The 16,131-nt window shown below is 44.2% G+C and overlaps 1 protein-coding gene across 3 annotated transcripts in view; it reads right to left on the bottom strand.

Annotated features, from left to right (window-relative positions):
• Positions 1-16,131, bottom strand: part of LOC111867788 (scavenger receptor class B member 1) — a 103,372-nt gene that overhangs the window by 10,877 nt on the left and 76,364 nt on the right. For all 3 annotated transcript variants that reach the window (XM_023857941.2, XM_023857939.1, XM_023857940.1), the window contains exons 4-6: positions 15,681-15,841; positions 2,282-2,420; positions 1,093-1,296 (exon numbers count right to left, since the gene is read on the bottom strand). In XM_023857941.2, the coding sequence (XP_023713709.1) occupies positions 1,093-1,296; positions 2,282-2,420; positions 15,681-15,841 (504 nt within the window). The remainder of the gene's footprint in view (positions 1-1,092; positions 1,297-2,281; positions 2,421-15,680; positions 15,842-16,131) is intronic.

Raw genomic sequence — 16,131 nt, 5'->3', positions numbered from 1 at the left:
AACGAATTTTAAATCCGTCCACGAGATTCGGTTTGACTGAACTAAATAATTCAACGGAAAGAGTCCTTTAAGGCTCTGTTCCATTTGTGCTAAAGCTTTAGAGAATTAAGGCTCCACGCCTTGTTTAAGAGCCTGACTTATCCTGCTCCCTGTCACAGAGAATTCTTTGTGTTCAGTGTCGACCCTTCGAAGGTAAAACTGTCCTTCTGCTAGATACAGTTCAGCTGCAGGGACGTTGATATATTTAAAACAATTTATTTACTTTGAATTTATATATTTTCTTCCCTGATCTCTTAATGATAATTTTGATTTGCTTTATTGGAATTCTTATTATCGTCTTAGTGATATGAAGTGCGTGGTTTTTGGCTTATATTTTCTTTTGTGTACATGTGTTTGCTTTGTTCGATCCTTTCACTCGAACTTACTTTGCCATTAGATTTGGGATGTTAGGTCAACATGCAAATACATATAGAATTGAACTGAATTATTGCCACCCTCCTCCTCCTCATCATCATCATGGAATCATGGCATCAAATGTCGGCATGAGCTGGCAATTTCTCTCTGATCTGCTCCAACTACAGTTTATTGGTACTTCTTGGAAACCGAAGCTTCATACCGCGTATACCCGAGCCCACACACCAACAAACTAACAATAGGCCGATCAGTGGCCGCCGTGCCGAGTGGACCCAGCTGGACTCCACGCCCCACTATGCGAATTAAAAAAAAAACTAACAATAAATGAAGGGCCATACCCTAGCTCAGGCGGTTAGTCGCTTGTTTTCCATCGCGGCGACCTGGGTTCGAGCCTGGGTCAGGTCACATGGGAGTTGTGATAGACAAAGTGGTACTGGGGTAGGTTTTCTCCGAGTACTATTTTCATTCCACCAACTGCCCAGTAATCACCACCCTCTATCATCTGGGGTTGGTACAATAGGCCAGTAGTGGCCGCAGTACCAAGTGGACTCATTCTCACCCCACTAAGAATAAAAAGCAGACAATAAATGAAGCTACCCTCTGAACTGTCGCGCTGCCCTTCTTCACATTGTGACTGTAGAGTTTAGGAGAAAGTAGCAAATACTGGGCTTGACTTACTCCGAGCAGCAGCCCCATCCGTGACAATGGCCGTCGGTGCTTAGGGAAGAACTTGTGGGCTAAAGAAACGAGCGTATCGTCGTATCCGAAGATGAATTCTTCGGCAGTGACGTTGACAAACGGTTCGAGTCCCATTGCCCGCAGCATGATTGATAAGGTCATCCTCACCAACCGTGGCAGGCTGTTGCTTTGTGTGGTCAGCGTCTGCAACAAGAGAAACAGCACTGACAGCATGCGGGACAAGGTACTGGACAATACAGACACTTAGTTACTATAGGATTCTGACGATGGTGTATAACACACTGATATGTTGGGTTTTTGGACTTTATCCATCGTCCTGGTTTTTATTTATCTTAAAAACCAGGACGATGGATAAAGTCCAAAAACCCAACATATCAGTGAATACAGACACTGAATAACGACATTCATATCCGGAAACTTACCGTCTTCCTGAGTCTCCCATTTCTACAGCGAGCGCTACCAAGAGTTTATGTTCTTGGATAAAATATGAAACACATAACACGAAAGTCAGAGGAACACATCGCCTACATTTTCATGGCTAACGTGTACACCGAGCAAAGTGAGCTCAGCTTGTTGCCTGCGTCACGCCGATGATACCACGCTTGGCTTACTCTTTGATCCTGACGATGGAGGAGATGCATTCTGTCGTAACCCCGCTTGACTATCCTCAGATTGTACGGCGTTATCTCCCAGAACATAGAATTCTTCAACCGTGCAGATGTTTCTGTTTCGTTTGATCTGCAACTGTACCACGGAAATAATCCCCATGAGTCAACTTTCCCTACATTTCTCTCGAAAAGTTATGCCTACCCCTGAGCCGTGTCATGGCTCGGGCGGTTAGTCGCTGGCTGCGGTCCGGGTTGAAGCCCGGGTCAGGTAATGTGGGATTTGTGGTGGAGAAAGTGGCGCTGGGGCAGGTTTCCTCCGAGTACTTCGGTTTCCCTTGCCAATCTTCATTCCACCAATTGCTCCATAATCACCTTCATCTACCGTTACGTTCTGATTAGAAATTACTAAATTCTGTCTCCAGCTTACGTTGCGAACACAAATTGCCATGCCGAAGATTGTGTTCAGCACCCAGGACTTCTCTCCTGTAAGGATGCCAACTCAAGGACGTACCCTCAAAAATATTTCAGAGAATGCAATAAATTGTTGAATTCAGTCTTACCAACAGTGGGATATTAGGCACGATCACTCTAGAGTTCTTGTCGAGAGAGAGCTCTGGCACAAATTGCAAGATCTTGTTGTGCTGAAAAGTGACAGTTCCATTGTCGTGGAATTTGATGTTAACTTTCTCCATATCTTCTCTGCAAATAAAGAAAAATTATTTTCGCAGACTGCTTCACTGCCTTATGATTACAATTTTTAGAATTTTACTTCGGAAATGTATTAAGCTCAGTCTGTGCAGCAACTGATTCCCGGCAAGCAGAGTGTCCAGACCGGCGCTGAAGCCCACCTAACCTTATATCCAATATATTTTTTTTCCTTGGCACTACAGCCTCAGTGGGCCTAGGCCTACCTCCGTGAACTTCTCCGTTCACTTCGGTTTTTCTAGATCTTACACGTTCGGTAGGACTCCTTGGGCGGGTGATCAGCTCGTCGCAAGGCCTCTACCTGTACACAAACACAGAAAAACGCACACACACAAACTAAACATCCATACCCTGAGTGGGATTCGACCCCACGATCCCGGTTTCCAAGCGAGCGAAGACAGTACATGCCTTAAGACTGCTCGGCTACCGTGACCGGCATATCCAATATATACTGGGGACTATTTCCCCGGGGATAAGGCGACCGGGTCGTTAAGCTGATCACTTACCTTAATCTAGTGTCGAGGTCGAGAACTATATAGCTATATGCTCATTCTCTCATGCATCTTCAAGGCGTGGTTATTAATGAATTAGGCATATGGACAATTTGACTTAATTTGTTTTTAACTGCCTAATTTTGTGTTCTGTATCAGCTTCAGAAACAAAGTTTCAAAGTGTATGCTGAGCAGATACATTCTTCAAAATTGTCTTACAGGATATAACGCGGTTTGGTCTGACTGAAACAACAAAGGCACGAAGGGTTTTGTCTACTACGTCGTATTTAAATATATTTTCTAAAATATTAAATAATTCTCGGAGTGTTCAGGTTATTAGAGAGTGACCATGAAGATTGAGGCAGATATTTTATCCAAAACGTTAGTACATTCCTACCAGACTGCACGGCGTCACGTCCCAGATGAACATAACTCTACATTCACCGTCATGGGAACCCACACACAACTTGCGTTCATATATATTAATCTCACATTTAAATTAGTGGCATACAGATAAGACACAGACCCATGTAAATATTTACTTTGCTACGAAAATGTACATTCGGTTTAATATCTTCAGCTTTTTCGTGGTTTTCTCATGCCCGCATGGTAAATGCTCGAGTAGGCTACGGCCGCTTCCTTTCAAATCCTTTCCAGGTCATCATTCACCGACGACGCCATGGATTCTAGATACTGAGAGTGCCGTTGAATCCCACTCCCCAAAAATAAAAACTTACCGTACGCGATTTGAAGATGTCCAACGCCTTCAGGCCTGCTGCGGACATCATAGGTTTCCTGTGGTACAGGGCGGTAGGATAAGTTGTCTATACATCAGGCGATACTACTAACTGCTGATCACTTCGTATCTGTACTCACTGATGAGAAACATAGCGGTCACATTGGCGAATCCTCGGTTTATTCTTGGAGAAGAAGAGGGTTATGTTACAGCTCTGTGTGTTCTCTTGAGAACTTTAAGATGAAATTCGCTGTGAAGACAGCAGTACCTGAGCCCCCCTGCCACCACTACAGACGTTCCTTACACGCGACACGCACTTGTGAGGTTTGCAAGGAAGTACAGAGATGTGAGGATCTTCCGCAGTATAAGGGCACAACTGAGGCTGCGAAGAGGCCTGCCTGTCCTGAAGCTTGAGGCAACGGATTCCTCCGAAACACTGCGACTCTTTACCCAACTACACGTAGCGCAGAACACTCACCCTCATCGTAATTATAATTTTACTTGATGAAGGCTCGGCCTACCACCTACACCTACTTCTTGTTCGGCTTATTCGAGCCTGAGAATGGTAACATGTTCCTCCGAAACGCAGGTTGATTTCCAACGGAGTGCATGGACACATTCTGGCTCAGTGCAGTTGTGAATTCTTAGAGATGTTCAGGCATTAAGAAGGTTCTGTAGGTAGGAAATTATTTCAAATTAAATATAACGCCAATATAAAAGCCTTCATATAATTATATCTTGTGCTTCTATGTTTATTGCGTATGTATCCGTTGGTGCACTTCCGTGAACATCATTTCACTCGTGTATAGAGGACATCGGCAATAACGGAAAACCTGTCGCAGTTATAACGAGGATTTGCTGTGTAGTGCACTAGCGCGACCGACTACAACGATCTGCACTGCAGTTCCAGAAAATATATCTGTGCTGTTCTTAGTGGCTACTTGCATTTAGTGCCTCTATGTCCTTGAACTGAAATAGACGTCAGTTGCACAATAAAAGTTCTGCGGGGCGCGATGTGTGAAGAAAATGTGTGAAACGCAGTAAATGTTCTTTGGAATTACAGGCATATAAAATTATATTACCTCATTTATGGCGACTGGAAGACACAATTAAGCAATCTAAAAGTAACTGAAAATGCGTCACTGCCTGGTCTAGTTTAATCACTTTTCATTACCTTGGTTACTATGAAAATTATAACTTACGTATTTATAGTCGTCAAGGGCCCAATGCTTGTATTGGGGGGGGGTCTGACTTGGGTTCGAGCCCATGCATGTAGCAGCAAAGTTAGCAAACTTCCCCAGGTTCTCTGTGTCAGGACGTCTTTTGCCTTTAGCGGTTATTTTTCAAGGACGCTCCGTTTCGCAGAGTGTGGCTCGAACAGCCGACCTGACGAGGCGACGGGCATGTAGCCCGCACCTGCATGTGACGGTTTTGTATACATATTTACAGTACTGAGTTAAAATGGTGAAATATACTCACGCAACGCTTTTCTTTGTATGACAGTTACTCGCAACGTTCCTTCTAAGACGGGGATGCAAGTGCGCAAGTCATGGCGTCTTCTGAGTAACAATTGGGTTGGCTAGGGAAAACCGGAAGGGGCAGCGAGTCTCGGAAACCATCCATAACAGACATTAAATTTATAAGCTTCCAAAAGCATGGGACCCTGAGAATCATGCGCGGGAGTGTAACAGGCAGTGTACGGCCGCGCACGCGCGGAGCTTAGGGAGAACACCGGTTATCTGCATTCATGTACATCTTGTAAAATAAAGCTTCGACTCAACAATCCTGATGTTTCAGTTACACAATCATCGATGATTTTCGAATGCTGTGCTAACCAAGGAAGAAGCTTGAAGAGTTTGGAGCCAGATTTCGAAGTGTAGGTCAGCAGACACAGCTTTCGACCAAAACTGCAGGAATGGAAGACGGCTAAGAAGCTAGTCTACTGCCTTACAATATATTACACAGGTTCAAGCAATTGTTGGTGACAATTATGAGAGATGAAAGAATTTCTGTAATTGTTTTTGCCGGGCAGTGCATGGAAAAAAAACTTGCATTTTTACTCAGTGTGTGAACAACAGCTCAAGAGCTGTTGTAACAGTTGAGTAACTAGTTGAGCAGTAACAATCCGAAACGAACTTCTTAACTGTCCCTTCACGACCAGCAGATTGTCGTGTGTTACACGAACAGTCCACTGAGACTGTGACGCAGAGCGACATTTCAATGATAACAGATTTGTTAATTGCGTACTGCCCAGATTTTAGAGTGGCCAATGGTCACACGATTGTGAATGATAGGTCAGAAACTGTGCACATAAGGCGTAGCTCATGGTAAGGCAGTACGAGAGTGGCTGAGGGAAAGCTTGAAAAAATTCAGTCAAGTCTTCAGATCGAAATCAAAGAAAATTCCTACAGAATACGACAGACTTCACCGAAACTTTCATGCAGACGCAATGGCTGAGTCAGAACGCCGACAAGGCTTCGGGCTGGACGACCGGAGAATCGGAGCTTGATTTTCAGCAGAGACAGACAAACCAGCTCTGGAGCGCACCCAGACCCATGTCCACCGGGTAACTTGGGTTCTTGTGAAGCTAACCACTCGCATCAATGTAGAGCTGAAGTTAAGACTGTGAGGAGTTATGCCTCCACTTCCCATGATTTTATTGCTGGAACAATTTTATCTTTTAACTTTACAAGCAACATTGAAAATATTAATTTCAGTCATACTGTGCCAGCATGAGAAGCTATTTAGCCTGAACGAGGTACGAACTGGGAGTTAGAAATATGGAGACACGGCGAAGCGACTTGCTTACAGATGTATGTAGTACTGGCCACTTTCTATGGAAAACCACGAAACCCTGTGCTGGCAGTTGGAGGCGATCCTCTGCTAGGAAAGCGATTTCGAACTGGGTTATTTCAAGCGTCGCGTCCTTTACAGAGGTCTGGGGACTTCAGCTGAGGCACTGCAAACGCGTCAGCAGTGACAAGCTAGAAATGAAATGACACCGCTAATATGATGTGCAGGTGCCCTGTGTTGAATTGCGCAGCGCGTCAGGTAGACGTATGGGTAACTGGAGGTATCGCTCCACATATTAGCACAAACTTCATGTCTAGCTGCATGTGGGTGGTCAGGGTCGGGTCGGGTAAATGGCTGCTGGTCCTCGCCAACACAGGCATTCTTTGTTCCGGGGCCCTCCGAATCCATGACCATATTTTTCTCTGCCACGACAATCTGAATGTTGGGCTTCACGATCCGGTCGCTTTGTCAGAAGAAATCGCCCCTCGTTGTGCCCATTGTCTAGGGGGCTCAGTGACCCCACAATCGAAGTGGTCAATGTTGAGAAGGCAGTATTTCTTCCCCTTGCTGAAAATCGAAATCCGTCTCCTCGATCTTCCAGCCTTCAGAGTGTTCAGCGTACTGAGTTATTCTGCAGTGTCCCACAATTTGCTTGAACAGAAGAAAATAACCACGAAGTGTTAGTGAGAATCTGTGGTTAGATTCGAGTGGCAGAACTACTGGAAACGTTCACTCATATTTCTTTAAGTCTCTTGGAATGAGTCACTACCCCTCACTCCATCAACCTTTCAAATCGTGTTTTGTTCGACTCTTCATAAATTTAGCACACATGATGGCGCTGTCAGGTGGCCTAATAGTGAACCAACCGAATTCTTTCGTGCTTTGCTTTGCGCTGATAGTAGCTAGACTATACGGCGTCAGCTGAAACGTTTGCTGATTGTAAAGGATTCGGGATGATGCTGTCGTCGCCCAGTCGTGGTACCGTGTCGTAGGCATTTGTCAGGAGGGTCTGAAGAAAAGAGCGAAAAATTTGAGTCACTGAGGATAGCCGGTGTCCCTGCCGAGTTTCGAACCGAGTAAAGGTAAAGCGTTACCTCTGCGCCAGCCAACCGAGCGCAACAAGCGGTTCCACGTGGTTGGTTCTCAGGGCTCCTCGTGCCAGGAAGTTGCAATTGACCCAGTCATTAAGGTTACATGTACACACATGCCTCATACACCCTGTTGCATGTCGTCGCAACAAGCGACACGCTTTTCCTCAGATGCAATTATGACAATAATGCTATGATTTCGGGAGCTTTCTTCAACTTTCACAATGTCTGAGAAAGTTGCTTCATATTTTTTATGGAAGAGAAATTTAACGGTCTAACAGCCCTCGCAATTGTCAGCGGGGCAATACGGGTACCCGTCGAGCGCAGAGGTCTCAGTGTGAGGAGACCCACGTTCTCGGTGATCCCATGTCCCATGTAACAGGTCTTACCTTCCGTCTGAATGTGACAGAAGTCTGGTACTGCCGAAACTGAACTGGGATACTGTGGGAACAAATGGAATTTGGATGTCTCACAGCCTACCGTCCCCTTCCTCTTTACTTTATCATCCATCTTATTTCTTCACACGTTGAATTATTTACTTTCTTATTCATTTAACTGATTACTTGTTTGCTTATTAATATTTACGCAGTTTATCACTTATACATTTAGTGTACACATACGGATCTTTCTCAATTGCAGTCAACCTTCATCACTACACGTTTCGGCCTTACACGGCCATCATCAGTTGCTGTCTATCTTGCTAAAATTGTTGCACTCTTTGTCAAAATGACGTGTCGCGTGTATTTATTATGTATTCATTTATTTACCTGCTTATTCACATATTTATTTACTTACAAGCATTTTTACTTAGTCTTTATTCTTATATTTCTTATTTTCATTACTTACATTTGCAGACATATTTTTATTTACTTGTATTCGTTTATGATGTACTTAACGAAGTTGTCAGTAGTTCAGTGTGTTAGGAAGGTTAGCAAATAACTAATTGGAATGGCTAAGGCAAGTAGCCCAGTTCTGCTCTCTAAGTTTCGTATTTAGAAAGCCGAACACAAATTTTATGAACTATGACGAAACGCCAAACAAGTCCTGAAGGGCATTAGCAAACGGTTCTGCTTGAAATTACACAAAAGCGTTCCAAGGTGAAGGAAGATGACGGTATTTCCAGACGCGGTAGGATACAGCATTTACTGCAGCGTCTGTCTGTCCTAGCGTAACTCGCACGCAAACCGGGTCGCACTGTCTCTTTCCTTTTGGGCCGAGAGGATATGTTGGGATGTAGACTAGGTAACGTTGAATGGTGGACATTGAATTGGAAAGAATCGTGCCTTAATTGAAGAAAAACTGATGTAGAAACTTTCATGTCGTGCGTAAGCCCGTTACAAAAACAATAAACAAACTCCGTGATTTTGGTCCGCAAGAGAACTATACCGACCGAGCGACCACACCTTGTCAGCAAAGTTAGTGGCAGCGTTACCATTCCCATGACAGACCTCCATCGATCTGTAACGCACAAAAGATCTATTGAATTGTGTGTCCTATCCGAGCTCCAATCTCTTAATATCTTGTCAAAATCTGTAAATTTTCTACCGGGTTGCATGGCGTTACAGCCCAGAAACAACACCCGTTTTATGTCACCGTTTTGAGAACCTCAAACGCAGCGTCAGTTAGTTGGGTGTGTATGAATGTTATAGCCACAGTCGCTCAGAATCAAATTCGACTTCAGACAGTCTGCTTCCCGCTGTTTGCAGAGTGTAGGCTCACAGTCTTACCGCCATCTTTGAGCCGACTGTCTAGATAATGTGGGACCCTCAGCGTCTCACAACCCTATGGGCCTTCACGGCCTGGTACAGGGATAGCTTTACATTTTATACGTAGACATGAGGTTTCTCACCTGAAACTTTGCTGCTTTTTCACTTAGCAACATTGTCCGCCACTCAGAACTACAACGCATGGCAGACATTTGTGAAGGTGCGTCATGAACAGAGAGTGACGTGTAATATTACCTCATCATCATAAAATTGATTAACTGCGTATTCAACGTGCAACGGGAACTATATCCGCCATAGTGGATACCTCGTTGAACATACGGAACTCTCCTTCCGTAAGGCTACCAGCTTCAGGTATTACGCACCCACAAAGTTCATCATTAACAGTGATTAACTCTTCAAGACCCAGTGGTTATTTTATGTACCACTATGCCTTGACAGAGTAAAAGTCTGCAATCTGAGGAGTGTATTTGTGTGTCCAGTACGGCTGTCACAGTAAACAGCATTAACCGGTTTGTCTCTGTAGCGGAGACGTGATGTGTTTCCTGTGAGGTACGAAATGAATTTTCGTATACTCGTAGTATTTAGAAGAATTTAGTGAAGTGAAGTGAAGTGAAGTGAAGTGGCCCTGGTTTGTTATATGAGCCCTGTCTAGAGGACCACCAAGGACGAAAACCATAACTCCGAGGGCCAAAGTCTGAATGTGGGACCTCCGAGCATTGAAAAATATTCCAAACAATTGACATGCTGCACTCACATAAGGCCTGAGATATGGAGCATTCTTTCAGAAGGCAATAGTCGCTGAACTAGGCAAGACATCACCATGTCCTTAAGCTATGAACACAGCTGTGAATATTCTGTTCAGTTTCTACGTCATACGAAGTGGTCTCAATGGATATGACACGTAAGACCGCTTCGTAGTTCCGTATTACACTCCAGTTAGTTATGTTTTTACACACTTCATACATTTCCCATATAAGCTTCTATTTATACCAGTGTTAACACCTGTTGAGAACTCAGCGGGAAGTCTACCGTTTGTTACATAAGCTTACGCACTTTAACTTCCTCCTCTTCTCCTGCTGTCCCATTCCAGTCCTGTATGTTACTGATGTTACTCTGTTACAGAGACCGACTTTAACGCTATCTTCGACAAATAAGATGCCCAGTTAGTTTACATGGTAAACTACGTTTCGCATGTCAGTATCAGACACCCTCCGAATATACTTGATACAGTGAAAGAAAAACTGCTAGCCCGTTCGTGACCTGCTATATAATTTAGGTTCATGCAACATATTGACTTGTTAAACAGTTCGCTGCTATGACAACCCGACGTTACGTAATGACAACAGTGTCACTTTTACGTAAGTTGTTGTACGTGGAAGGAAAGAATTTAACGAGTTTTGCAACTAGTGGATCGTGGTATGGGCTTGTAGCACAAGGTCCTTGTGTTGGAAATATGTTTAAAGATGGTAGCAGTGCCCCAGACTGTCTGACAACAAAAGGTAAAACGACTGAACAATAATGAATAGGAAGGAGTAGTGGCACAACTTGATGCAGGGAAACTGCGAGGCAGGACAATTGGTCTGAATCCGTGATCTCCCGAGTGCTAACAGGCGCGCAGGGAACACTGGCTCATCTCAACTGTCTCTGCTCCCCTGATAGTCTCTTGGGCAAAGCATGACTCAGCATGACTCAGCGATTGTGCACAGAGTTTTCATAACAATGAGAGAAATACAAATTTTGAGGCGTTTCACTTTCTACGGTGTGACGCCGTGTAGTCAGGTAGAAGTTCACTTACATTTCTGAGGAATTTACTGTCTCAGGCTATGCAACTGGTTTCTTCTAACTAGTTCTTGCGTTTGCTTACTCTTCGACCTGAAGATGGAGTCAGTATGATTCAACTGAACGACTGTGAACTTGTAGTACAGGGCACACATTCCAGCAGACAGCACTATTCATAATCACCTTCAAAACAAATACTGAATTTTTTCTGAATGGTGTTTGCCACATTGTCATTTTTCTGGGTTGTGATATCGTGCAGTTTTGTAAGTGGTTACTATCTTTCGTAGGAGAATTCTGACTCCTTCTTCAAGGTTGAAGTAAATAGGGTGAGAATATGGTTAGATTATACAGGCAGGTGTCAACGACTTTCTTGGCAGTGTTAGTATTCACCTACAAAATTGTACGGTGTCACAAACCAGGAGACCACAGCATGAATGCAGGAAGAGCATAAGATTGAATTACTCTCCTACGGTCTTTTATTAGTGGGGGGTGGAGTCCAGCTGGATCCACTCGGCACGGCGGCCACTGATTGGCCTATTGTAGCGTGCCCCGAGTGATTATGATGATGTAGAATTTGGTGGAACGAAGATTGGCAAGGAAAACCGAAGTACTCGGAGAAAACCCGCTCTAGCGCCACTCTGTCCACCACAAATCCCAGTTGACCAAACCCGGGATCGAAGCCGGGCCGCCGCGGTGGGAAGCGAGCAGCTAACCGCTTGAGCTATGGCGTGGCTGCTTCCTACGGCCTCACTATACGTTTCTGTTCAATTTGACTGTGTCAGGACCGTCTGGGGAGTCCAGTCGCGTTTTCGAAACGTCCGAATGTAAAAGTCTCATTTGCTTTTGAGGCTTCACGTCTGGCAGAAACTGTCGTTAATGACACATGGTCGCTCGTTCGATACTCAACTGAACAAGAGCCGCTTTCCCTAATCCGCATTTTTTGTTCACACCAGCTCAGTCGATATAGCATCGGGATACGGCATGGACGGCTGTGGTTCTATTCCCGATAGGAGCAAGAGNAAACGTCGGTTAACACCACATATACACGGTGCCAAATCCCAGAAGACTGCTTTCTTCATAGTCACCGCCGTGAAAGCCTCAAATCTTACAAGAGACATTTCTAATCGTCACAGTGTCCAGACCTCTTCCGGTGCACACCCGGGCTCCTGTCCAAAGGGAACCGGGACTCTTTCCCCGTAGGTGAACCGACCGAGGCATGAAGCTGACCACGAACCTCCATGTAGTGTCTACGTAAGAAATGGTGGAGCTATACCTCCACGTCTTCATGAGTGGTGTTTATTTAAATAAGAATAGAGACACGTGACACAGCACTCAAAACAGTACAAACGACTCAGCACGCACGTAAACTACACGACTAACAATAAGAACATACTCGTACAATCAAGAGAAATAAACGACATCTCCCACCATCAGGAGGAAAACATGACCCAATGTTGGCTGAAGATATTTTAATATAATAACTAATTTTTTACATACAAGAGAAATTTTAATACAATTTTAAATACATATGGAAGCTACTGTATGGAAAAGTGAACATCATATCGCGTGCAGAGGGAAATCCCAGTCAGAATACCCAGCAAATACGCTTAAAAGAAACAGCATCATACGTAAATCTACACTTCAAGAAGCGTCACTGTGAATGCCTAAGGCAAACATCAAAACTAACCGTGATAATAACAAAAATTTATATAGTGAGCATTATTCATAGCTTAAGTGCATACTGTTAAAACATCTTATGTGACAGTGTTTCCTGATCGTAGTGGTGCGCCTCTGAGGATGACTCTTTTGAATCGAAACATGTAAGGCGAATAAAGACTGAAGTGCTGTAACCTTGTATGTCACACTGGACTGAAAATTATCCACTTTGTAAGAATAGAGACAGTTTCACACTTTCCTTTACAAGCAGACATTAAATCTCTCCCATCCGACATATTGTCACATGTAAGTGACTGCACGCGGGGTTTGAACTGATAATTGGATATTCAACATTTATAACTCGTACCTATAGTAACTATAAGATTTTCAAGAATCTACATACTAAACAAATTACTATACTGCAATACACAAAACCTTCTATGTGTTCACCAGTCGTTGCTTGGTAACAGGTCCTAGCAATGGATGCTCCTGTGCTTCTATACTCATTCCCTCACTGGATAACAATTGACTGGCAGCTAACTCATGACTGAATTGTCGATTCTGCTGGTGCCCTCGCTATACGAGCATAACCTGGGCAAGACACGTATAGAAATTCCTCTATAGTCGCAAGTTTATTCGTTGCTGCGGAAGTTCTTATCGAATCATTACCAAGCAACGGCTGTCTTCTTCAGTTATCATATCTCAGTAACTAAACTAATCTAACTCCATGGAGCTGAGCCCTTCCTGAGAAGCTGCCAGTTGTACAGCTATGCTAGGACTTCCAGCATTTCATATAACCCAAAGGTTCAGAGCCCTCCAATGGTCCCTATCCTGAGCCAGATCAATCCAGTCCATACAGCCCCACCATATCTCTCTAAGATCCATTTTAACATTATCGACCCACCTACGCCTTGGTCTTTCTAGTGGTTCTTTCCTTCTGGCTTTCCCACCAATATCCTGTAAGCATTCTTCTCCCCCATTCGTGCTACATGTCTTAGTAAGTTTAACTAACAGAAATACCCGTTCTTTGCCCGGGATATGGTTGATTTCCTGAACAGTATCGCAATATATGGTAGCCGTATTCATCACTGGCGCAGGCGTGTGGGCGGCAAGCCTCCTCCTGTATTTCTTAACAGACATCAACTCTAAAAGAAGAGAGAAATATAATTCTTATTAAAAGCGTCTTTAAATATATTGTTTTATGCTCACTTTCTTAAGGCGACCAGCAAAAATAGTGCTCCGAGTTCGGCGCCTCAGTCGGTAATGCAAGGCGTAACAAGTAATGAATACACATACGGAGTGCCTTTGGTAAAGGAGTGACCTCATACGGAGACGGAAATAGCAAAAGAGTAGATTACCAAGAAACGAATGTGCCCCACTGTCGTCCTTTAAGTAGAATTTTTAAAGTAATCCACGAGAAAAGGACTAAAATGTGAATGAAATTTCATGCAAAGTGTGACAAGGTACACAATGATGACGGAATCTCATCCATATGGCAGTGTCTGCCGTCACAGCACTTAGAGTACAAAGCTCACCAGACACCACAGTTTACTCTCGCGATAAAGGGAAGGAAAATGACAATTGGTAAAGCAATCACAGACTCTAAGCCAATAGTTCAGCTTTGTAGCCATCTCTGCTACCGTACATGCTTGCAGTAGTGTACAGGAAATGTCAGTTCTCTGTCAATGCTGGAGCAGGAAGCAGGGAACAGAAAAGTTGCGCATGCGCGCGCACATACGCAAAAAGAATTCGGAATTTGAAGCCTCCCGGAATCGTGAGTGAGAGAAAAATATGGTCATGATTTCTGCGGGACTCGCAACCAAGAATGACTGTGCTAGCGAGGACCAGCAACAAGTTATCCTACCCAATACACACAGACGCACAAAGCTTAAGTTCTGACTTTTCATCATTCTGATCCTCTTGTGTAGTTCTGCAGGAGTCAGAGGGCCGCGCCCTAGCTCAAGCGGTTAGTCGCTGGCTTCCCACCGCGGCGGCCCGGGTTCGATCCCGGGTCTAGTCAAGTGGAGTTTGTGGTGTACAAAGTGGCGCTGGGGCAGGTTTTCGCCGAGTACTTCGGTTTCCCCTGCCAATCTTCATTCCACCAATTGCTCCACAATCACCCTCACCTATCATTTGGGGCTGGTACAATAGACCAGAAGTGGTCGCCGTACGAGGGACTTAGTCCCACCCCACTAGCTTTAAAAACATTTCTATTTTCGTTACATTTAAACAACTTACGAAGCCCTAAGTTGCAAACAGAACTACATGGGACGCATCTTCTAGGAAGCAACGGAGCAGACACTGGAGACCCGAACACTAATGTCAGTTTTCTCGGACACTGGTTCCAGAAGTCTGTGACGATGGTACATTAGTACAAATGTTATGTTTTCGGACATTATCCACCGTCTTATCTTTATCTAAAAATCGTCCTGTTTATTTTTCAAAACACAACGTTTCGGAGACTGGATTCTGTCTCCGTCTTCAGGTAAAACCTACTCAGTTGGGCCCAGTCGATAGAGTTAGTCCCTGCCTCCGGAGAGAGGAAGGGTTTTTAGATAAATACAAGACGATGGATAATGTTCAAAAACATATTTGTTCTAGGAACCTGTTTTACCGGTCGGACGGATTTCACTGTTGTTCGTATTCAGTTAGGATTCTTTAGCACCGATATCACCAGGCAGACTCCGAGACGTTATTTCAAATCAGGCCACGGCCACTTCTTTCCAAATCCTTCCCAGCTGAATACTAAGCCATTCGAAGCTGTGTAATATGTACCACTGACAGGGTCATTATATAGAACACAAAGAAATACAAACAAATACCCACAGTAGCTGATACGGCAACCAAAGCAAGAGAGCACGCCTTCATTGCATGCTGGATTTAATGTCGGCTTCATCTGAAAAGTTTAATTATCCCGAATGCTTTTATATAAATCGATGGACTACTTTCCTTAGCGGACTGTGGTGGAGCAGTGATTTGGTTACCTGTACACGAATGGTCCTATTTCCGTAAGCTTGGGTTTCTCCCCGTTGTTGAGGAAACCGTCAGGGTTGGTGACGTTGTATATATACACCTTGGTAAGCCTGATGACGCCAGGTCTCTGCCAGTAGTGGTAACTCAGGGAGCCGTTCACGAGCCTCAGGTTCTGGAAATATAAACCTCAGCGTCATTAGTAGACATAACGTCCATGAGACGAAGAGAGAACAAGAACACAAGACAAATATGAAAGAAGAAGAATGACAGATAAGGGAGGAAGGAAGACGATGAAAACTAATATACAAATCCTTTAATTAGTTACTGTACGATTCTGACGATGGTGTATAACACACAGAGATATTGGGTTTTCGGTCTTTATCCATCGTCCTGGTTTTAAGATAACTAAGAAAAACACGGCCGGTCACGGTAGCCGAGCGGTCTAAGGCATGCACTGTCTTC

This window comes from Cryptotermes secundus, unplaced genomic scaffold, assembly GCF_002891405.2.
Source record: "Cryptotermes secundus unplaced genomic scaffold, Csec_1.0 scaffold195, whole genome shotgun sequence".
Classification (NCBI taxonomy): domain Eukaryota; kingdom Metazoa; phylum Arthropoda; class Insecta; order Blattodea; family Kalotermitidae; genus Cryptotermes; species Cryptotermes secundus.
The sequence above is the reverse complement of the archived record's forward strand: the minus strand, read 5'-3'. Positions and strand labels throughout refer to the sequence as shown.